The following is a 26,294-nucleotide window of genomic DNA, read 5'->3' as shown; positions in this document are numbered from 1 at the left end:
AGTTGATCAGTTCCCTCCGGGATTGAGTAATCTTGATTTGCATGCATGGGTTGCTTTTCCCAAAAAAGCAAAAGGCAAAGCATCCCTAAATTTTAGGGATCTATTTTTAGTAGTTGGAGGTTACATGCAAAGATCATTTTAGAAACCTCCTGCCAAGTGTCGATTTTTCCTAGATTTGTGGCATGCGCGTCATAACCTTGATCTTATCAAAACTCATTTGTCGAACGTTGCAGAGCTCATTCCTCACATCGATCTTGCAGCTCTCACATCCCACATCACATCTAGGAGTCTTCGGCACATTCGACTCAAATTTTTTGGGGTAAGTCTGCTTTTCATGTCATTTGCTACTTTTATGTCACTTTTTGTATTTCGCTTTGTGTAAGTGTTGTTTGCTTGGTTTCAATGAATGCTTGTTGTCATTTTGATGCATGTTAGCTTGTAGAAACATTGTTTCAGTTTTTTACTGCATCTCACTGTTGTCGCATGCATGACATTGTTTCTACACTGACGGTATTTGTTGCAGCAACTCAGTTCACATGCATGCTTGCTTTCCCATTTTTTAATCCTGCACTCACTATTTGCATGCATGATCATTCACTCGTGTTTGCACTCAGCTTCGCCATGCATTCAGACTTCTCATGTTTCCAGTCGACTGTCGGCCCTACCATGCCCAGCTAGAAAATGCACATTTCCGGGAGTGAAGGCTCATCCTTTCCTCCAGAAAATGCACAAAATTGACTTAGCACTAACCCCCAGGCTTGCTCTGCGCAATTCTGGGTGGTAGTGCCCAGCTGGCCCTAGAAACTGCGCAATGTAGTTTGCTGGGTTTGCATGCCCTTGCTAACTGAAACTGCACATTTCCCAATTTCAGACCTTAATAAGCCAGGCTGGACTGTGCATTGCACAGTTCAAGCAGTTAGTCAGCCTCTTGATAGCCTGGACTGTACCTTGCACAGTTTTGGTAGTTAGTCTCCCAACCTCTTGGTGGAAATTGCACAATCTTCACAATAGTCACACAGGTATGTTGCAAGTCAATCCTCAAATTTGTTTTGGTTTTCAACTAACAGATTTATTTCCATGAGTGTTGATATGTCTCCAGGTATCACAGGCGTTCATCTGCCTCTTAGCAACACAGGTAGAATGACCTCCTAGAGAGCAAGGTCAAAGGACACCGTTGAGATCGCAACTGGAGATGCAGTTGACCAAGTGTTTATGAGCTTGCCTACCTATGAAGACACCAAGTTGTTCAGACAAGGATATCAAGATGAAATGGTAGCGGCATCGCAGTGAGCAGCAGAGGGAAGCAATCCTACACACAACAAAGGCAAGAAAAAGGTTGTTGACAATGCATAGATGGAGCAAAGCTGCAAGATCGAAGCAGATCCACTCATGATGAAAGTAGCTTTGGAGATTGAGGCTATGAGGCGATAACACGACAAGAGGATCATGCAAAGGCAAAGAGAGAAAAAGAGGATGGAAGAAATAGAGAAGGAGTTGTAGGAGTTGAAGCGACAACTCAGGGAAGAACATGAGCTACGCAAAGGAGAGAAGGAAGTGCAACAGGAATGTGCACAGCAGGAGGTGCAACATTCACATATTGATGAAACTGTGCCCATATAGGTTATAGACCCATCCCAGTTGCTGGCACAGAGCAGACAGGGTGAGCAGTTCTGTCGGTCGCATGTAAGGGTGTTCAAGAGCATGGATTTCATTGTGCGCATGCATGTGATCCCACATATTGGCACACTCACTGAGGCACAGACAAGAACCAAGTCTGACTGGGGCTGGACATGTACTTCGATTAGTTGATGCACATAGCCACCAACACACACTTGGAGATCAACACAGACAATGTACATCAGTATGTTGCTGGTCTGACTACACTCAAGACTATGATGAGCATGTTATCTGACAGGTTGGACAGAGGAGCCAAAATAGTGTACCCGGATGCAATGAAAGCAAGAGTTTGCTTTCAGCAGGATGTCACCATTAAGCACGCGGACACCGCCACGAACTACTAAGCTTGGCATCAGTTCGCCATTGTCTATCATTGCAAGGATGTTGAAGAGTTAGCGTTCCCATAATTGTCCAAGTCTTAGTGATAGCTTGCATGGCTTGCTCAAGCCTATTTTTCCTCATCTGGCTACATGTGCAGATTGTAATGTAACATATTGTAAAAGTGAAACAACAAGTGTTGATAGTAGAATGTAATAATCATGTAGTAGTTGAAGAGTCATGAGGGTAGGTGAAGAGTCACAAAGGGGAATGTCAAGGGTCACCTCACCCTTTGCTACTTATAGAACCTCGTAACTCATTGTAGAGACTTTTGGGAGCCAAGTTTCCAATAGGTGTATCTTAGAGAAAGCTTGGAGTGTATTGTAATGAGCCTTGGCTTCTCCCTAGTGCAGAGCTAATACATCTCTTTGGAAGAGCAGGCAGTAGTGACTGTAAAGTTTCGTTCTCAGAACTAGTGGTCGGTCATGGTTGTATTGTATGATTAGATTTTTCACTCTTAATATAACAGAGCCAACACGTTTCATGCATATGTTGTTATTGTATTTTAGTTGTCTTGTTTACTCTAATGATGTATGTAGTTGTTTGCTTACCTATGTATGTATGGACTCTTTCTATATATGTATGTATGAATCTTATTGAGATGTGTTGTTGGTTTAACCATTACTTTGGATCGTTGGTTTCCTTGCCATCCAACTTGTGATGTATCTTTGCTCGTGTGTTCCCTTTCAAGCTGTGAGTTTCCATAGGTTTCTAAGGGCACACTCATTCCCCTTTCCATGTGTCAGAACCCTTCATGCAACTTCATTGGCTTGATGTGCATGTCACACCCTTGCGGCCAACAAGGACATCCTACTTACCTTTGCGCACAACCATGGTCAAGGTGATATTGTACGAGCCACTGTTGGGACTCCTACACCAAATGGTTTGAGGTCTAGTTGGGACTTCTTATCGAGGAGATCCTCTGACATGTTGGCAAGTCCATCACTATCAACATTTTGGTGCTAGAAGGAGGACCAGATGACAAGCTGAGTTCTCACAATCTGTTTTAAACCTCCGCATACCTATCATGACTAACTACAGAGTTTCTCTTCCGGAGTGTATGTCTTATGGAAACAACTTTGAAATCTCGGAAGTGCTCTGGGATAAGTTGTCACATAAAACATACGATGGTGGAGGCTATGTAGCCTTGGTTAGGCACGCGGTTGGCATTATAGGCTCATGCAAAAGACATGAAATATTTGAAGATTACATGACCTGCGCACTGCTCACATACACACTTCGAGGGCACCCAATGCATTGGTGTGTCGTGTTGCCGAAAAAAGCTATTCATTCTCTTTTTCATATGGTCACAAAGATAGACCGTGCTTTCAATAATTTTGACCGTAAAGCACTCAACGAAGAAATTCTGAAATTACGGAAAGCACCTAATGAATCCATTGAACAATTTTACATGCGCTTTTGTAATCTTGCATACCAATTTCCCAAAGATGAAATTGATTGGGAATTCCTCAATGGAATATTTGAGTATCTTATTTACATATCCGAAAATCTGCAATTCTTGAAATCATTTGAATCCTGCTCAACATACTTCGGTGATGGAGCTGCGCAATCATAGGTAGGCACAATTGTTGTCACAAGTGATTGTCCACCTTCACCTCATCGACCAACTCCACCACCGATAGTGATGTGGGAGAATATGCACACACATCTATTGAACCGTCACATCCTCCCACCCCACCTGATCTTGATATCTGTGCAAATTTGGTTTGCAAGCTTGCTGGTTGTCACGTGGATTCCCTCAACCTTTGTCCCCGCATTCCATTGATCCTCTGAATTGTATTGTCTTCCATTCTCCCATTCCGGACTCCACACTTGTTGTGAACAAGGATCAAGTTGTTGACAGAGTTGGTGTTGTGCAACCAAACTGCGCCATCATTCATGATGAGTGTGTGTAGGAATCTAAAGAAGAACTCACGGTGAAGGATGATTCCCTTCCACTCGTGCCTCATCTACTCCATCCTGGCATCCCTTGTGATTATTACATTGTTGATTTCCCCTATGAAAACTCATTTCCGGATGTTTCTACTTCTGAATTGTTCACAGGACACATCGGATGTCAGTTTGTCATTACATTGCAGAGAGGACACATCTTCCTCTGAAAATCTGTCCAATTTGTCATCTATCATTTCAAAAAACACAGAGGGTGAGCATCCTTGCTTCTCACCTACCCCTCTACATGATTCATTAAATCATGAGGATTTCGACGAACATCTCAAGATTGTGGCTGTCGTGATCTCTATACTTCTTCATTCGATCACGATGTTGATTCAATCACTGTTAATATGTCTAGGCCACTAGTCTCCAATGATCTACCTGTCGATGAAGTCGAAACCCCGCAGGCTGTCGAGGCACTTCAACCCAAGCTGATGGTTATGTCAGGCCCTCGCTATCCCGAGTTTTGTTTCACTTCCGATCAGGAAATTGTTGAAACATGCGAGGCTCCTCATCACTCTCTGCTTCGCATTAATGATCAACCAAACACCTAGATTTCGATTCCTCCTCTCGAATCACATGATCCCATCGCTCTTACATTGGAGGAATTTTACACAGCAAGCACACTTGCGCAACGTAAGTGGTCTACCTTTCTCACGTTTTCTTGCATGTCACAGTCAAGAGAATGTGTATGCTTAACATATGCACGCAGTGTAGCATAACACCATGGAAAGTCCACAGACTGCATGTCATGCGCTTTCACTCATTTCTTTTCTATGGACCCATTTAAACTCGGAGTGTGTTTTTCTTCATTGTTATATCTTTCACGTTTTCTAGTTCGGATGACTGTGTTGTTTGCGAACCATGCCTTCACCAACATGGGTCGACCAATGTGCCCGTGGCTGCATTAAAAGTATCACTTTACGTGAGCAAACCCATGCACCGTTAGCTTAGGAGAAGGAGTAGTGTTTGCTTAGGAGTAAGAGTAACTGTGTGCGACTCTTGAAATAAGCTGGGTAAATTACAAGACGACTTGTGCAGTTATCATACTTGGTTATCTTTTGTCCTGTCTCTATATAAGAACTTGTTGTCTTTAGTCCATGATACACTAATGGAAAATACATTATGTTCAAAGTGAACCTTGATGAAAACACAACGCTTGCACGCTAACTAGTATCACCTACTCTAATCGGTTGTTTTTGGGTTAACCCTTGTCAGCTTAGTCAAGTAGAGTAAGGTGAGGGGGGAAACCTTAACAAGTATGTCAGAGGTATATACAAATAATTCTCTAAAGGAACAACCTATTCTGCTCTCAATAAGTCGGGATCCCTCTTCCACCTCTGAAATGAATAAGTGTTATGCACAATTATGAAAGTGAATGAGAAAATGAAAATGTGAAAATTTTGAAAAATGAAAAATAAATAAGGTGAAAGAAGAGAAAGGCTTCATGTGCAGAGAGGTGATGCAAGTAACTCCACTGGGGTACTGACCAAGCTCGCTGGTAGCGGAGCGATGCTTGTGTTCCTACGTGACTCTGTCGGGGTACTATCCAGGCCTGCTGGCAGCGGGGCAACACCAAAGATGAAACTTAAACTTTGACTGTCATATTACTTGTGTACCAATATACCCCTCATCCCCAATCGAAACAACTATGTTGAATTGGCTTGGAATGTGTGCTGACCGACCAAGAGCATGGCAAATGCTACATATTTCAATCAAGCTAGTGTGGAAACCAAGATGATTAGAGAACTGAACAATACTTCCAAAGGAGTTAGACTTGCTTTTCACGAAACAAGGTCCATTCAAAGAGTTGTAGTTCTACCAGTGTGTCGCCAAGTGTTGTAGTGGTTACAACGACCCTCCAAAATTTTGCCTTAGCTTCGTTTTCGAGCCTCCCTACCAACTATACTGAGCAACATGTCTTGCATTGTCAAGTACATAGGATTCAACTGAGTTTCAGTGGCATGCCAGCTTGTGCATGTCAACTTGTTTGTCTCCCACCCGTAGGTTGTCATTCCAAACTTAGGCAATTTTCTCGTTGAGATGCTCCCCTGAAAATTGCGCAATTCTAGAGGGGAACCAACCTTCCCTCCAGAAATTATGCAATAATGTTGGGCTGCCTGCTGAGCCCCAAAATTACATAATCTAGCCAGGCAGCCCTCCCTCATAAAATTGCACAATCTAGCCCAACACTGGGCTTCAACCCAGGAATTGTGCAAGTCTAGGAGACAGTGACATGCTAACCCCAGAAATTGCGCAATGCCTAAGGACAATCAACCTTGCTCAACCCAGAAACTGCACAAATTTAATCCCCAGGCTTGCATACTATTGCATGTGCTGTTAGGTTGACCGGTTCCCTCTGAGACTCAACAATCCTGATTTGCATGCATGGGTTGCTTTTCTTGAAAAAGAAAAAGGCAAAGCATCCCTAGATTTTAGGGATCTATTTTTAGTAGCTAGAGGTTACACGCAAAGATCGTTTTAGAAACCTCCTGCCAAGTGTCGCTTTTTCCTAGATTTGTGGCATTCGCGCCATAACCTCGATCTTATCAAAACTCATTTTTCGGACACTGCAGAGCTCATTCCTCACATCTAACATCCCACATCGCATCTAGGAGTTTTTGACATATTCGACTAAGATTTTTCGGGGTAAGTCTTCTTTTCATGTCACTTGCTGCTTTTCCATCGCTTTTCGTATTTTGTTTTGTGTAAGTGTTGTTTGCTTGGTTTCAATGAACGCTTGTTTTCATTTTGATGCATGTTAGCTTGTAGAAGCATTGTTTCAGTTTTTCATTGCATCTCACTGTTGTCACATGCATGACACTGTTTCTACATCACTAGTCGTCGTCGCAGCGAATCGCTTCACACACATGGTTTCTTTCTTGTTTTATGAATCCTGCACTCACTATTTGCATGCATGATCATTCAATCCTATTTGCACTCAACTTCACCATGCATTCAAACTTTTCATGTTTCCAATGGCCCGTCGACAGGTCTGGGATGCCTTGGCCCAGACCCTGCCTTACCCGGCTAGCAAATTTGCATTTTTGGAAGTGAAGGATCAACCTTCCCTCCAGAAAATGCACAAACCTGACTAGCACTGACCCCCAAGATTTCTCTGCGCAATTTGGGAGGCAGTGCCCAGCTGGCCCCAGAAACTGCGGAATGTAGTTTGTTGGGTTTGCATGCCAAATTTGACCAAAACTACGCATTGCACAACTTCAGTCCTCAATGAGCTAGGCTAGACTATGAATTGAGCAATTCCAACAGTTAGTCAGCCTCCTGACAGCCCGGATTGTGCCTTGTGCAGTTTTGGTAGTTAGTCTCCCAACCTCCCGGTGGAAATTGTGCAATCTTCACAATCAGTCACACAGGTATGTTGCAAGTTAGTCCTCAAGTTTGTTTTGGTTTTCAACTAACAGATTTCTTTCCATGAGTGTTGCTATGTCTTCAGGGATCACAGGTGTTCCTCTGCTCTCAGCAACACGTGTACAATGGCCTCCTAGAGAGCAGGGTCAAAGGACACCGTTGAGAGCGTAACTGAAGATGTAGTTGAGTAAGTGTCTATGAGCTTGCATATCTATGGAGACACCAAGTTGTTTATAGATAAGGATATCAAGATGAAATGGTAGTGGCATCGCAGCGAGCAGCGTCATCAGCAGCAGCAGAGGGAAGTAGACCTGCGCATGACAAAGGCAAGAGGAAGGTTGTTGACAACGCAGAGACATAGTAAAGCTGTAAGATCAAAGCAGATCCACTCGTGATGAAAGAAGCTTTGGAGATTGAGGCTATATGAGGCAACAACGCGATAAGAGGATCGCGCAAAGGCAAAGAGAGAAAAAAAGGATGTAAGAAACAAAGAAGGAGTTGCAGGAGTTGAAGTGGCAACTTAGGGAAGAACAGGAGTTGCGCAGCGGAGAGAAGGAAGCACAACTAGAACGAGTACAATAGGAGGAACAAAATGCACAAACTGATGAAACTATGTTGATACAGGTTATAGACCCATCCCAGCAGCTGACACAGAGTAGACAGGGTGAGAAATGTTGTTGATCGCATGCAAGGGTGTTTAGGAGCATGGATGTTCACCGAGGCGAAGACAAGAACCAAGTCCGACTGGAGCTCGACATGTACTTCAACGAGTTGATGTGCATAACCACCAGTACACACTTTAAGATCATCGCAAACATTGTGCATCCGTATGTTGCTAGTTCGACTACACTCAAGACTATGATGCATATGTTATGAGACGGGTTGGACAGAGGAGCCAAATCAGTGTACCTGCATGCAACGAAGGCAATAGTTCACTTTTAGAAGGATGTCACCATTGAGCACAAGGACACCATCATGGACTACCAAGCTTAGAATCAGTTCACCATTGTCAATCATCACGAGGATGTAAAAGAGTTGGTCTTCCCACAACTGTCCGAGTCTTAGTGATAGCTTGCATGGCTTGCTCAAGCCTATTTTGTCTCACATGGGTACATCTGCAGATTTTAATGTAACATCTTGTAAAAGTGAAAGAACAAGTGTCAATAGTAGAATGTAATAGTCATGTAGTAATTGAAGAGTCATGAGGGTAGGTGAAGAGTCACAAAGGGGAATTTCAACGGTCACCCCACCCTTTGCTATTTATAGAACCTCATAACTCATTGTAGAGGCTTTTGGGAGCTAATCTTCTTGTAGGTGTATCTTAGAGCAAGCTTGGAGTGTATTGTAACGAGCCTTGGCTTCTCCCCAGTGTAGAGCTAATATATCTCTATAGAGGAGTAGGCGACAATGACTGTAATGTTCCGCTGTCGAGACTAGTGGTTGGTCATGGTTGTATTGCATGATTGGATATTCCACTCTTAATATAACAGAGCCAACACGTTTCATGCATATGTTGTTATTGTATTTCAGTTGTCTTGGTTACTCTAATGATGTATGTAGTTGTTTTCTTACGCATGTATGTATGGACTATTTCTAATATGTATATATGAATCTTATTGAGATGTGTTGTTGGTTTAACCATCACTTTGGATTGTTGGTTTCCTTGCCTTCCAGCTTGTGAAGTATTTCAAGCTACGTGTTTCCACAGGTTTCTAAGGGGCGCGCCCATTCCCGTTTCTGTGTGTTAGAACCCTTCATGCACCTTCCTTGGCTTACCTCTGCACGCAACACACAGGGGCTTCACTGGGGGAGCAATACCATACCACGTGCATTCATATTGGGGGATATATATTGAGGGAAAAATGACATAATATATTAGGGGATATATAGGGGTAAAGGGTTTTTTATATTAGCAGGTATAAAAAATGGAGCTCAAAGTTAATGAAAAAATATAAAGTGGTATAAAAATTGTTAATGAAAAAATGGATACCTACAATATCTAGTGAAAGTAGGGGTTTTTAAATTGGGAAGGTGTATTGGATTTGCATTGGTAGGGGGTTAAATAATGTGATTTTTAGAGGTATTTTCCAATATGTAGTCAAATTAGGGGTATTGTTTAGTATGCCACGAACGCACATGATATGTTATAGGTTCATTGAATGAAGCCCCCGTGACGCAACCGCGGTCAAGGCGATACCATACGACCCACTACTAGGACTCCTACACCAAACAGTCTGAGGCCTAATTGGGACTTCTTATTGGGGAGATCCCCTGACATGTTGGCGGGTCCAACATCGTCAACACTTACAAGACTCTCTGTTCTCCATTGTTATCCAAACACTTAATAGCTTTGTCGTGACAATCCACCTTGGTCCTATGGAGATACTACTAGTCCATACCCAAAAGCATGTTAATGAACCCAACGACAATACATTCAAATGTGTTGATGTAGACACACCATTCAACTCAAGTGCACAAGCTCTTACCCAATGATGAACTTGCTTCTTGGTACCTGTAGCCAACTGTACTAACCAAGATTCTGCATGCACTTCTTTATTCAAACCACACTTATCCACCAGGTCAGGATTACCATAACTATAATTCGATCGAGGATTAATCAAAATAGAAACAAATTGATCACAAAGCTTATTGTTCATCTCGATAATAGATACCTAGTGATCTTCCTGCCTATTATCTAACGTTGCATAGATTCGAGGAACACTATGTCCAACATCCCCCATTGTTTGCGCTTTTTGAGCACTGTAGATCTGCGATCTACCACCCTGATGTTGTGGACAATCTCTATTGCAATGATCTTTGCCACAATTCCAACATTGTATAGGCTTCCAACCTGCATCCTTATTCTACTCCTCAAACTGGAATCCCTACCCTTTGTCAGTTGCATTGAACTTCTTGTGTGGTGCTGCATTCTCTTTGTTACTTGTGTCCTGAGGCCTTGCTCACTTCTTATCCCATTTCCCTTTATTCCTTGCATTACCTTTCCAGTCCAATTTAGTCTCAGATCTGTACTTTTCTTGTTCATAATAATGCTTTAGCTTCTGGATGGCCTCCTCCAATGATCCAGGCTCATCAAACTCAATCTTGTCTTTGACTGCTATCAACAACCCATTGATGAATCTCTAAATCTTGGCCTTCTCCTCCCTAAGGTAAGGAACATATCTCAACAACTCCAAAAATCTGCTAGTGTACTCCTCGCCGGTCATAGATTTCATCTTTAGCTCACAAAAGTCTTTTTACCCATCGTCATAATACCTCTTTGATAGATACTTCTTCCTAAATAGTCTCTCAAATTCACTCCAAGTCAACTCCTCCTCATAAATATCTCTTACGTTCTTTACATCTTCCCACCAAATATCTTCTTTACCCTTAACACTGAATGTAGCTATTATGGCCTTCATTTTCTCTGAGTAATCGTGCAATCTAAAGAACTTATTCATTCCAAGCAACCATGCTTATGCATCCTATGTTTTCTTCATTTCCCCATTGAATGTAGGTGGCTTTACTTTCTTCAACCCATATAGCAAATATTCCCTATCATTCCTCATGTAAGGATGGTAATGATGATGACCATGATACCTATTAGAACCAAAACTAGAATAGTACATGTGTTCATCACCTCTCTTATTTGGAGTATCCAAGAGCCTACCATCTCTGATCATGTCATCTCTATCTGACATGTACCCACCAGGAGACCTACTGCCATATGCCCCATTAGTTTTGTCCTCCTGTCCATGGTTGATCAGAAGTGGTCCTTGTCTCTGCAGTTCTGACAAACTTTAAAGTATTATTGCATTAAGCTCTGCTTGTTTCTCCAGTGCCTACATGATTCTGTATTATCTACTTTACGACTTCTTATCTCTGCCTTCAAAATTCTCAATGTGTCTGCTAAGTTAGAAGAATGCCCAACACCACGTTGCTCATCTGATCCATAGGGAGAGTCTCGGGAACTATAGTTTACCATCTTAATAGTCATCTTTGTTGTTTCTCTTCCTGCAAGGTATATCATGTCAGTTAAACCAAAATATAAATAAACCAATGTACCTTAGTGTAATTTAGGGGAGGATATCTCATTTGCAAGACCGACCAAATTAGCAAAATACATATATAAACATAATCATATCAACATTTAATCATCATTTCAACCATTATCCAGTCATCAATGCATGACCATACCAACCACATACATGACCTCATGCATGACAACTATAACCACATCAATGTATAAATAAGGATATATAAGCACTAACATGCATAACCAATGCATAATCGACATACACTCATGATGACCACATACAACAACAACACCATCAACTTCCATATGGCGACATCACTACAACCATGACCAACACCATGCATATGCAAAAAGCACATAGACCACAAGCATATGGAACACATATATGCAACTGACATGAATGCATGACCAACACACTGCCCATCTAGTCCAAGGGGTGAACCATGCTCTCATACCACTCAGTAACACCCTCTTCCCACATCTACCCAAGTAATCAACCAATCGGGGTAAACATGTGATGAAGAGTTACAATGATATGATTCAACTCCCTATGTATTGGTTAAGGAAGTGGAACCGACGGAACATAAACAACTTGACCTTCTACACCTACAAATGAACCCCTAGGAACCATCCATCCCATCTAGGTGACTAGCCCCTGAGACAAACTAACATTTTTTTTGCATTAAAGCCTCAATCGCTCCCTTGACATGGGCATGCATGCGACTAGAACCCTTCAATCGCTCCCACAACAAGGCATGCGTGCAACTGGGGACTTTTCTAGGTAATTTTGTGCCAACGACTCTATATTATGTGCCACCTTTTCAGGGCCAAGGCTTAGGCCACTGCCCAAAACTCCATGAAACTTCTGAACATGAAAAATAACATCGAAACAATGATACAAATGAAAATACTTGAATAAGGACTTGACTAGACCCCTACTGGCCATGACAGACATTTTGCCAAACATTTCAGAACTATGCATTCTACAGGTTTAAACAACATATCTGAGCATAAGGGTCTCATACTCATATGAGAATCACTAAGAAGCATTGATACCTCATCACAATAACTACATTACCATCTATTAAGCCATATACATTATACATTCAATGATTAACCAAAACATGATGAGAGCCATACATTTTCACTGCCATAAAACCCATTCATAACCAACAGAAATACCAAGGATATAACAACCATATAAATCACTTATAAACAAGTATATTTACCCATAAAATACCAGGGAGAAAGAGAGCTCTTATTGAAGATTGCATAAGTTGGCCAGGTATGGGACTTCCTCGAACCACCCAACCATAGACTAGGCCGAACCAAATATTTCTTTTAGTCAGTCACCCTCGTGCCATATTCCAAGTATGAATGTGGGATCTCATAAAACAAATCAATCAAAACCATCTAGGGCTTCTAGAGGCCAAACCACCTCAACCCTCAACCAATGATTCCACCTCATTGTTGGACATCACTAACCATCACCAGATTGGTCTCTACCCAAGTTGTCTAGGGCTCTAGAGCATTTGTTCCAACCAGGGCTTCCAAGACTAGTAACTCAACCCACAACCAAAGGCAAAAGAAAACCAACTAGAAAACAAAAGTAAAACCTACAACACCATGGCTATCCAGGAAATGACAAGGCTAGGCAAAACCATTGTCAATCTAGGCAATCCTCCATGCCAATGACAAATCATAACTAAATAACCACACGCATATGCCATGCATGCCAAAAATAGCAAGGAAATCATATATGCAACTCGGTACTTGCAAGCAAAATCCACTGTAGCTACTGATCCCGATGTCCTCTTATGCTTTCCTTCTTTTACTTTGCCTTCTTTCTCCAAATCCCAAGTATGACACACTCCTCCATGAATGCTCCAAGAAAACTCTAATTCTCCAAGAGTAAGAGAGAGAGAGAGAGAAAATGAGAGCTCCAAAACTAAATTGATCAAAAGCCATGACCTGATCCTCATAAGCCTTTTTATTAACGAGGCCTCTATTTTCTTCAAATTTCCATTATTTTCCTCCTCATATGCAACCTGTGACCTTTCACCTTTCATTTCTCCTAATTTTCATTATTTACATACATAAATGCCAACAAATGTCATTTTGCCTTTCCAAAGCCTTAGCCATCGCCTTTGCCAATTTCCATAGCCATTAATTAATCACAAATGATCCCCATCACTATGTTTCTGCCCAACATTCAGCTTGGAATACGTGTCCCATGATCAAGGTCTTATTTTGCCTTTATTAAATTTTATATGGATTTTTGATTAGGGATGTTACATTATGTATCAACAACCATCTATAAAATTATGACCTTGAAGTTTTTTTAACAAAATGCTACAATATCTACAACATTCCACTTGTACATTCACCAATATTGACCTAACAATTTTTTATTTATTTTAACAAAGCATCAAAATGTTACATTAAACCATGAAGAGAATTATTCCTTTGCTTTGATTTTCGAGTCTCTTGAATAACCATTAAGGAAGGGGGACCTACCCCTTTTGCACCTTGCACCAAATTTCACCTTGATTTACCCTTGATCCCAATTTAGGCATGTTATTAGCCTTGGAGTTGTTTCACCTGAGAACATCTAGACATTTCTTCTTGGGGATAGACTGATATAACTAATAAATCCACCTGAAAATCTAACTTAACTTTGTATTTGAAGGGAGAGATCCTAAATATAAATGGTAAATTATATTCAAGGAACCACAAAAAACAATCAACTCCTGAATTCCTAGATTCACAATTAGCCCCAAACCCTGATATAAGGCATAGGCTTTAGCAATGTTGTTGGAAGTGCAACTTAAACCCGAAGCATACCTATGTTCTTCTTGATTCTCAGGGAAAAAAATTACCCCTTTTCCCGACTCCTGCCACACCTTTTACTAATATTGTCATTAACATAAAGTAGAAATAACAGTCTTTTTAATTTTTAATTTTGATTCAATAAACATAAATTTAAATTCACTTAAAACTAATTTGTATGAATTGTATTTTTTTCCATATCAAATTTACTATAGAGCTATATCTAGACCATGATAAATGTTTGACAGTGCCAACATACAAGTTACTAAATAACAATTGGGTATTAAAGACAAGCCACAACTGTAAACATAAGAAACTGCAAAACTAAATTCAAAAAATATAAACATAAAATCAAAGTGGACATGGGTTATCATCATTCCTTAGAAGAAGTTGCATGGATTGAATCCTATTTGCTTGGTTTTGGTGTGGGCTGTCTCTTGCAACGCAAATGCATCTTGTTATAAGCTAACCGATTGTTCAATGAAATCCTTTTGGACCTGGACCAGCTGGATATCATTGAAGTGAATGATGATGATTTAGTTGTGGCTTTCCTACGTCTTTAGAATGACACAACCCAACGTGGTTTTCATCTACTAATACAAGGTTATGGAGTGCAAGTATTGATTCCCATAACCCTTGGTGTATCTAGGGTTTAGAATCTAATTTGAATCAATGGCTCAAATCTCAAAGTCAAAGTGGGCATTCCTATTGCAAACTGCCTGGGTCTTAAGTAAATGATTTCATCTTATTTTTTTATTTTTTTTGGGGGGTGGGGGTGGTGGATGAGTGATAGAGATGTGCTACAGTTTGAGCCTAAGGTTCGACTTGAGGCCTGCCAGTGAGACCTTGACCACTAGAGCCACACCTTGAGTGCGTGTGTTGTTGTGGTACGATGACAAGGAGAAAAAGGTTCACAATTAGAGTATACACAAGAGATAGGAGAAGGCCTTGAGATTAAATGCTGAGGGGAAACCAACATAAAGCGAGCAGCATGAAGAGCTTCAGACACAAGTGTGGCGTTTGTTGCGAAAGTCGAGTGAAACACAAAGAGGCATTGGAACCAAATCTATAAACAAAGAACCTCGTTGGGATGGAGAAACTCAAACACCCTCCATACAAGATGCAAGAAGCTGCAACCACTAATTATAGGGTCAAACCAACCTCTTGAACTATATATTAAGAACCACAACACTGAAACTAAAATTCCACTTGAAAATGATTTAGGGAAAAAATATTACCAAGGAGCTTGGAATAGATGAATTCTAGTTGAACATAAAAGAAACCTAGCACTTGCCATCGCGTCTTCGAATGCATAAACCATCCACGTTCACCCTAGTGGATAGTTGAGAGTTGGAGAATGCAAAACCAACAATATAAAATGAAAAATGGAAGGCTAGACCACGAGGGCCTAGACCTTCATCAACTAGCTTACCACAAGTTCAAACACAGGGGAGAAAAAGTCCCACAAGCGACCCAAAGATACAACGAAGGCTCCAAATAACTGCAGAGCACCACCAACTACATCAGGAAGATGAGGTAGTAACGAATGCTCTTGATTTAATGCTCTAGGTTGTCATAACTCTTGGACTTGTGTGAATGCATGAGGTCGATTGGACACAACACCCCCTATTTTAATGCATGGGTAGTCGCAGGGTGACCAACTTACCTCCCTCCCTCCTTGGCACATATTTATTATTATTAATGATATATAATAATTTCAAAATTATATAAAAATAATAATAACATATTTTTATTATGACTATATATATATATATATATATATATATATATATATATAAACGTATATTTTGATTATTTTATTGTTTCCTTCAATGTTCATTTCTATAGCCGTTTTGCATCTATACAATATATATAATGGTTGTGTTGGAATAGTACTTTCATCCAAGTCGTGATGATGAACCACACTTAGTGATTCAAAACATGTAGACAACAAAAATTGATATGTGATTTACTGGAAGTATTATCTCATAACATTATGAATCACGTAAGTTTACATTATCATCATCATCATCATCCAATTTTAAGGTCACGACCAAGCTAGACACCACATTGGTGTATGAAACCCCCTTGTTTGTGGGACAAGGGACCCACCTCCGCACAGTGATTTCACTACTAAGTCTATGAAGGCATACATACTCTACCCCTCTCTGGTTTTGAACTTGTGATCTCTTAGGAGGAAAGACATGCTATTAACCATTAGGCCCGTTCTTAACCATTATGAGATATATAATAAAGTTAATATTCTTTTTATTTATTTCTTTTAATTGTAATTCCAAAATATAAATTTTAATTCCTATATATATATATATATATATATATACACACACACTAAAATTTCAAAATTTATTTATATTGTTATAAAACCAATTTAATATAAATATTATTCGTTAGATCTTAGACCTTTGTGATCCATATTGATAATAAGTTTGGCTTTCGGAATAATCACATAGTGTATATTTGGTCGACGTTTTGAACCAACTAGTGTGATTCATCCTCAAAACAATTGGTAAGAATGAACCACATTAGTTGGTTCGAAACGTCGACCAAATATACACTATGTGATTATTTTGAAAAACAAACTTATTATAAATATTATTTATTAAACATTATTGAATACTACATAACAACATCTATCAAATTGCAACAAGTCTCTAAATATAATTAATTAAACACTAAAAAAAATAATACATAATTTAAACCGATTCAATTAAAAAAAACAATAAAAAAAAAATAAAAAAAAATTGGCCCCAATTCTATCCCTAATAATTGTTACTTTTGTTGGAAATAATACTGAGAGGAGGGGGGGGGGGGGGGGGGTGAATCAATATTATCAAATAAAACTTTTCATTTCCATACTTAGATACATATACGCTACTTCAGTTAATGGTAATCGCGTGTATACGTAACCATGTCTAATGCAACTAGCGTATATCCAGAATACTTATGATTCAGTTAATCCATGGAATATTCATCTTTAGTTAGTGCATTAGAACTTCATTAACCATATGAACAGTAAGCAGGTGCAATGAAAATCACACACAAGAAGCACACATGAACACCATGATATAAGGTGGAAACCCAATGTGGGTGAAAACCACCTGCTGCAAGTCGTCTCTATCTTCCTTTAATAAGAAACTTCATTTTACAATCTTTTTGTACTGGTGCAGCCTTATACCAGTACGTAGGCTACAACCTGCAGAGGGCTACAACCCTCTCTCGTTTTCTAGACTCTCCTGGATGGGAGCTACAACCCAATTAGCTCTTGTACTAGCCGATCCATTTACTAATACGTAAGTGCCTACCTACTGAATGCTCCAATCATCACTCGTTCTCCAGCTGCTACTGGAAGGGAGTTTCCACCCCCTTAACTCTTGTACTAGCTGATGTACTAGTACGTAGGCGCCGACCTACAATCTTCTTTCATCCTCCAGGGACCACATTTCATACATTTTCAGACTCGATACTCCTGAAGCACAACACTATAATCTGAAGGCCACGTTTCATCCAATTTTCATACTGGACCCATCAATATCATTAAAGCACAAAAACAATCAATACTAGCATCATCAATCTCTGAATCACCCAAGACTGAATCACTGAAGCCCTGTCAACAAAATGCAGTCACCAGAACACACAGAGCAGAACACTGAACTCTGCAACAATATTCAGAACCAACTGTATCATCAAAATCATGCATCAGAGTGCATACGCTACTTGGAAGTGCAGAACTGGTGTGTATACGCAACTTCACCAAAGTGAACCAGCGTATATATCATCAATTACTTACTTATAACTTGATGCACTTCCTGACTTCAGACATATCCAGATTATTACATATACAAGGATAATATGTGTGTTAGCAATCATATATAGTCCATCAGATCACATAAATATGAGTCATTATGATCCTGATCCATTATTAGATCTCATCCATCAACACTGAGGCTAAACACAATCAATCAAACTGAATATGCAGAATACTGACACCATTAAACAGTCATCAGAACTCATCAACAACCAGAACCATCTGTAACTTCATAGCTCAAATGGTATACGCTACTACAATGAACCAAAACCGCGTACATACGCGCTTTCACCAAAGCCAACCTGCATACAGATCTATAAATATTCAATCATGACTTGCAGCGATTTCAAACTTAAGTTATACCCAGTTCAGATCATTACATGCGTCAGTATACAGATCTAGAATGAACATAATCAACCATATAAAGATAGTTCATTTCAAACCATTTGATCCCAATCTGTACTCAGATCTTGTTCTCCATCAACCGGTGAGATCCCTCCTTAGCTCAGATCAAGCAATGCATCATAAACCCATAACCTGCATACTGGATCTCATACATCATCAGACATTCAAGACTTTCTCAATGTCCTTGCCTAATGATCTTCTTTTCCTTTTATAGTCTTAGGCATTACTCAATACCATGGTCCAAAACCATAACAAATCAATACCATGGACCCAATACTTGAGATCAATACTTTTGACGAGATACCATGGTCCAAAACCATAGGTTCAAGTACCAAGGACTAAATACCATGGACCAAACATAAGATCTCCGACATGTACGTGCCTTCCCTTGCATGAAAGTGCGTGTATACGCATACGAGTCTTTTCAACGACTAACCTGCGTGTATATGCGGCTCGGTCACGATGAACCTGCGTATATATATTTTCTCTTCATTCTTGTAGTCTGATCATCAATTCCTTGCGGTTGACCTACTACACTATGATCTGTCATCTGTGTGATTTGCCATAAAGGACAACACTTGTCTCATAATGCCAACAATCTCCCCCTTTGGACTTGATGGCACAGCTAACTTGTCACACTTAGAACTGTCATCTGATTCCTTTGAGCTGTCCTGCATTTGATATCTCTTCTGTAGATTCATCTAGTTATATGTAACTGAAATGTTCTTCTACGGGAGGGATGCCATCAAGTACAACACATGCATCATAATGCCAACAACTTTATCCATAAAATTGTGTTCCTAATTTATTTTTTAAGGGTGTCTTAATCAATTTTAAAGTAACACAAATAACTCATTTTTCAAAAAAGTAACACAAATAACTCATTTTTCAAAAAAGTGAACAAAACATATAAAACTTTATCTCTTTATAAGGAGTTAATTTCATTCTTAATAAAGTGATTTTAAACTAGCATAGACCCATCTTAAGCAGAGATCTAACCGAGGGATCAAATTTCTTCACGTTCACACTTATTTAGAATGCAAAATATAATATGTAATTTTTCATTGTTTAAATTCTACAGAATATTTAGACCACTTCAAACATTTTAACCATAAAAACTTATTTTTTATTTATGATATATACACAATTTTTTTTACAACAATGTCTAATATATACGTAGTTGACATTAAGATTAAAATATTATACATCCAAAGATTAAAATAGTTTTATTATTATTAATATATTTTTAAGTATAAGTCAATATTAATTTGTATAAAAATATGAGATCTTACTTTTGTGATCTATATGGTAAATAAAAATATCTTTTAAATTAATCATATTAAAATACTTTATATACATAAATTTAAATTAAATATTTTTATCAATTTTATTATAATATATATATTTTTGAATTCGATTAAGACATCAGACAACATTAAAATATTCTGATGTGACCATTCTACAATTCACTTAAAAAAGGACAGTGATTTTCATCCTAGGGGTTTACAGGACCATTCTACATTTCACTAAAAAAAGACCTTGACCTTCATACTAGGGTTTTACAGCACCATTCTACATTTCACTTAAAAAAGACCTTGACCTTCATACTAGGGTTTTAGAAGAGAGGAGGGATACAAGTAGGGTTTCAATTCACTCTGATGCAAAACCATATAACCGTTCTTACACTCTATTTCGTTCAGTGGTCGCCGGCTTCCTGTTAGGAGTTTGCGGGTTCGAGCCATGGCGACGGCGTGTACAGTCAAAGATGTCTCCCCCCACGAGTTCGTGACAGCTTATGCTGCACATCTTAAACGATCCGGCAAGGTATTTAATGATTTTTCATGGTTTTCTCCTGGTTTTACTTTGAGACAAGGTGGGGTTTTTCTATGAGCTTAAATTCTGCTAAATCTAATACTGCTTATTGCACGAAATGTCAGATTGAGCTTCCACACTGGACGGACCTTGTAAAGACAGCCACTTTCAAGGAACTCGCTCCATATGATCCTGACTGGTACTATGTTAGAGCAGGTAGGCTACTACTATAGCCCCAGTTTGTTGTTTTTTACTGCGATATTTTTACCAATTTCGATAGGATTGTTCGAAATTAATTTATTGCCCCATTTAGTACTATAATAACTGTTTAGAAATCACATAAGAGAGATTCTGGAATGCACATATCAATTTGCATTTGCATGGCTTTAGCTATGACATTAATCTTTTAGAAAATCTGGGTTACATGGAGATTTTGGGTGTCACTGTCACTTTTATGGTGGGAATCCATTTCCACCAGGATTCAATCATATATATATATTTCTTCTTTAAATTAACTGCATTTGAAAAATTTAACTGGATTCTTGCAAGACCTCTGGGTAGCTGCAATTTTTCTCAAATTTTCTTAATCAAATTATGAATTTTGAAGGTTATACTTTTATGAATTCTGAAAGTCGAAGATCATGATTTTTACTTTTGCAATCCTCTGAATAACTCGCTGGAATATGCCATGAAACTCTTTCTGGCAACCTTTGGAAGTTAGGAATTGAAATCCTAATAAAGAAGAATTTGTTGCCGAAGGTTAGTCTCTTTTTGATGTACCAGATCTTGTCAACTTACAGTATCTTTAATCAATAATTTTGCCCGACTAAAAATGGGTGGAGACTTTCGTTGATCCGATCATTCTAAACAATTGTCAACGGCGTCTTGGTTACGTGGTAAAGTGGCATAGCTTCACCGAGAGACCTGTTGAACCCGTCGTTGGCCGTTTCTTCTGTGCAAGTTGGCCGTTTCATGTGGTTGAGGTCATGTCCAAGTCCTGGGCGATTTTTGCTATCCATGGCATCTCGGTGGAAGGGATTCTTTCGAGTGTTGGCAACTGTGACATTCCATTGTAGTACTTCTGCAATAGAGGACACACTTGCCACAGTGATAATTGAAGTGGCTCAAGTGAAAAATATTCAAATGAAGGTTCGACAATCGTTACCCTACTAAGGGGCAACTTTTTTGTTGTCCAAAACACCTATAAAGTTATTGCCATCGTTGTCGTCTAGCAGAAAGATGGGGTGATTGCCATGTTGATCGCCCAGGTGTAAAGCCTGGAAAGGATACCCATTTTTTTAAAATCAGGATGGAGATACTCTTGATGGTGGCTACCCCAAGCTATTATGGTTTTTGAATATGAGGCTAGGTAGAAGTCCTGGACATAGTTACCATACAGGAATTTGGATTTGGATTTAATACGATTTATTAGAAAAATCTTACTGACAATATCCAATTCAAAACATAGAGGAGAATACATCTCAATAAAGGGAGCTGAGAACGTGTATTTTGTGTTTATTTATTGTAACTTCTAATTGAATTGAATAAGAACACACTCTGAACATTGTACTGTACAATCTAATATCCGAGGAAATATAAATAGATTAAACAAGTGTAACAATTATAAACTATTTAACAGGGAGTTAAGGAAATAAAACTGCAACATGCTGAATATTAATTACAAATAAAAATAATAAATATCGAGGGAGGTTGAATACTATTTACAAATAAATGTATGTACAGTGCACGAACCAGGGAAATGGAACTCCCTTTTAAGTGTGTTTTGGTTGGTTTGCTTGACCTCGACAAAGAGAGATGGCCAGTTTGAAAAGGGGAAACATGTTTATTTTAGCACATTAGGGTTTATATGAAAACTGAAGTCCGGAGAAAATTGCAATGTGACTATATTAATTCAGTTTCAGATTCCATCAATGACACATAAAGATTTCTGTAACCTTTCTTGGCAAATTTGTTTACCCAACTGAAAAGAAACTACAGAGCTTTTGGGACAGGGTTTATCTTTTGCAAGTTTGGTTGTGCTAATGCCCCCTCACATGCAAGTGTGGTTCTTGCAGGTGATGTCATGTACAAGTATGCTAGTGTGATCTTTGCAGTTGAGGCTATGTGCAAGTCTTGGGTGACTTTGATGACTTGAATAGTTACCCTTCAGCTGAGGTTTTGACGTCAAAGATCTTTTGGATGTTAAACTGATATTATAAATTGTTGCCTATTTTTTTCCAGTCAAAAGGATTTTTCTCAACCAGAAGGAATCTACATAATTTATAGGACAGTCTATCAGATTCTTGGATGTGATACTTCTTAAACGAGGTGGTTTTTGGCAGATTTGGAAAAGGTCTTGTCAGGATTATGCCAATCCATGACTGGAAGTTTATCTTTGCAGCATTGGAAAACTGGAGGCAAACTTAAGGTTTTGATTGAATATGTGAATATATTTTCTTTAATCGTCCAGAAAAAGTAATTAATGCAACAGATTTTGTGATGAGTAGAGCCTAAAGACATTTTCCAGGAGTGAAGGGCTACTAAAATTTGACAGGAAGTTGTTTTTGTCGATAAGAAATAATTCCTGAAGGTTTTTCAGTCAGATACGAGATGGTGCAATTTATGGTATACCCTAGATTGCAAATTACGTCAAAATGCCATGAAAGCAGGAAAACGTGCAATGGAGCTGTGGAATTTTTTGTTTATTCTAAATTATTGTTGATTCACATAAACTTCAGTTTTCTTTTAATTTTTTTTCACACATTTTAATGTATACCCTCCTCACCCCACGTTTCAAAAAGTGCTGCACCCACTGGTATTGTCTTTACGGCTCACTGGCAAATCAAAGGATATTTAGGGCTGCTAACTATGTAAATTTGGCATTCGATGCACCATGAAAACTCAAATTCAAGACATACATAAGTAATGTTAAGACATTATTAGATTTTTATCGCATTTCATTGATAGTTTTGGTGTCCAAGAAAAAAATTGAAATGTTTATTAATATGTAAATGAAATTGCATCCTTCAGGTGTCAGAGAACCCAATAAGTTTACAGATTGAACCCAGAAAAGACCAAAAAAGCCATAAAAAACTACTAGCTGTTCATTGGCTATTATGCAAAGACACCTCATGAGTCATAACAGTCCAGACTCCATTGAGTCTAGGATCACACCTTCACATAGTGATAGTGCCAAAATATAAAACCCATAAACACAGCTAAAATGTTTTGAATTACAGAGCCACAAAATGAACAAATAGAACTACAAAAAAGAACCAGCAGAATCTCTACAATAAAACCCAAGACCTTAGGCAGAATACAGAAAAAACGGAGACACCAGTATGAACTTCTTTCAGGAACAATGAGCCTGCAGTAAGTTGTTGAGCTTGTCACCCTTGTTTCTGTTCTCTGTGCACATGGCATAAAGAGATACTATGAAAAGATCCAGCCTCATTCAACAGTAAATCATCTACATGCCTGAGCTCCAGTTGAGAACTAGAGCAAAGTTACCATAACCTGCAGGCTCTTTACATTTCGATTCGCAGCACATTCTAAAATAAGTCTCAGAGTCTGTAGTTCAGCATAATTATTAGAACCTAGCCCTAGTCCTGCTGTGAGCTAAAAATAACGAGTCTTTTAGAAGAAAGAGATCCTCCCTCCCCCTATCACACTGCTAAAATCCAACACCCTCTGCTAGGTACCATCAAAGAAGCCCCAAGGCAAAGACTTATCAATAGCGATGCACTAATATACCTGTGTCGTTCATCGACTTGTTTTAGCCCTTTGCTGTTGTGTTACTTAGTGTCCTGAGATGAATACCAATTCAGAAAACAAGTTAGTGAGCATGAAATTTACGTATGATACTTTAACAGTAGAGCTTGTATTATAAACAAGAGGATGATAATACTGTTTTTCTGAGTGCCCTACATTGCATTGTTTGACTGCATTATGCTTCTTGTTATGTAGACTAGTTCTGGAGTATGGATCTTATTCTGTGCCCTTAGGTATACTTGTGAAGTGAATAATTATGAGGCTTGTTTTCTCTGTGAACCAATTAAAATTATGCAAAAGAAATTAACTATGCTGACAGAAATATGTGCTTTTCATAGGACACTCCAGCAGTCATATAAAGAATAAAGAAGAACGACTGAAGTAGGACGTGCAATATTTCTTGTGAAATGAAGGAAAACAATGGATACCATAAATCCATGGAATATGTCGATGCTTCTCTTTACAATTGTGCAGTATCGGCTCTACTGACAGTAGTAGTGCACAATTTATTTTTGCATAGGACACTTTGCAGTCATGTAAAGAAGAATGAACTAAGGTGTCCTCTATTCCATGTGAAATAAAGGAAAATAATGGATACCATGAACCCCTAGAATATCAGTGCCTCTCTCTTTACAGTGGTATAAAATTTAAATATGCTGTGTAGTGCCAAGGGAAGTGACAGATTTGTGGGGCTCAGATGTTCTTTTCTGTTTCTGCATTTTGTGGCCATAGTTTATATTATGGATATTCAAGCACCAAACGTTTTGGGTTTGATTATTCAAGTATGAAATAACCCAGGGTTTTAAGTTGGATCACTCGAGTGTATCTTGATTGTTTTTAATAGTTGGATTACTTGAACAACCGTGGGTTCCAATTTTTTTATATTACATTAAGACATGTAGCTCTGTGCACCTAATGTGTCTTGACTCTTTATGTGTGACATGCATTTGATTTGGTGTCCTTGCATAGTCTTTTTAATTTTCTTCCCTTGAATACAGCTTCAATGGCAAGGAAAATCTATTTGAGAAAGGGTATCGGAGTTGGAGCTTTTTGTAAAATTTATGGTGGTCGTAAAAGGAATGGTTCACGCCCTCCTCATTTCTGTAAAAGCAGTGGATCTATTGCTCGACATGTACTACAGCAATTAGAGAAGATGAATATTGTTGAGATGGATCCCAACGGGTGAGTACTTTTGACTGCATCCTTCGTCACTCCTGTGAGATATTTTTTGGGCTCTGTGTTTGTTATATTTTTTTATACTTGTTTTATGCTCTGATATATGTTATTGTGTTTCAGTGGACGGCGTATCACATCTAGTGGTCAGAGAGATCTTGATCAGGTTGCTGGTCGTATTGCGGTTGCTGCACCTTGAGCAATTGAGAGATTAATTGTAGTTTTGTAGCAGGAAACTAGTTTGAATGGCGCCCACAGGATAGAGAAATGGCTTTTGTAGCTTTTCAGTGAAAACTACTTGCTAATTGGATTATTAGTAGGATTAAATGTTATTAAGTGTTCCTTTGGTCATTTCTAATGCTAAGGGTTCGTTGCTTCAAAGCTAGTATAAATTTGGTCTTAAGAACAACGAATTGCAAGGTTTTTGTTCGTTAACATTTGGTATTTATTGTGCATGGTTTGAAAATGTTTTGGAGGGTTATTATTGTCATTTCCGAGGCCAAGTTCCTTGCATGCTGTTTCAGCGGTCTTGCTTTGATGATGTTATTACTAAAAACTCTTGGTCAAAGAGTTCGGACATTAGAAAACTATTCAGCAATATATTTTTTATTTCATTCAAAGTATCAGTTTGGAGGCAGATGTTCTATCAGGTGCAGAGACGTATATTTGTTGCAGTTTACTTGAATTCTCTTGTAATTCATAACAAATGTTCTGGTGCAAGAAAAAGTTCATACGCCTGTGGAGGGTTTATAAATTCTCAGGAAAAATAGTTCAGTATTCATTTTATATTATAAAAATTAACGTTGTAGATGAGGATGTATTTAATGTTTTGTAATCTGAATACATGGTACGTGCATGCAAAACTAGCAAGAATTGTTCTCCAATAGTATGTGCATACAAAATTAGCTAGCTGTAGCTTAATGTAAGGAAATGCTGTAAATTTATTGACTTTAATGTTCTATATACGTGAATAAAACCATTTCGCGAGGTTGATTAACAGCCAAGTTTCATCATAAAGCCTGTGAAAATGGTGTGGAAAGAGTATTTGAAACTTGTAAAACGAATGGG

The 26,294-nt window shown here is 38.8% G+C and overlaps 1 protein-coding gene across 1 annotated transcript; it reads left to right on the top strand.

The window, feature by feature from the left end:
• Window positions 1–19,964: 19,964 nt before the first annotated feature.
• On the top strand, window positions 19,965–25,863 carry LOC149213513 (small ribosomal subunit protein eS19z-like). The gene is made up of 4 exons (XM_089392040.1): window positions 19,965–20,294; window positions 20,408–20,498; window positions 25,052–25,235; window positions 25,350–25,863. Exons 1-4 carry the CDS (start codon window positions 20,211–20,213, stop codon window positions 25,423–25,425), a joined length of 435 nt encoding a protein of 144 aa, XP_089248166.1. The 5' UTR covers window positions 19,965–20,210; the 3' UTR covers window positions 25,426–25,863.
• The last annotated feature ends 431 nt before the right edge of the window (window positions 25,864–26,294 follow it).

This window comes from Pinus tabuliformis, chromosome 1_1 (assembly GCF_031772625.1).
Source record: "Pinus tabuliformis cultivar Carrire ecotype Pingquan chromosome 1_1, CPIR1, whole genome shotgun sequence".
NCBI lineage: Eukaryota > Viridiplantae > Streptophyta > Pinopsida > Pinales > Pinaceae > Pinus > Pinus tabuliformis.
This window is presented reverse-complemented; position numbering and strand designations above follow the sequence as displayed.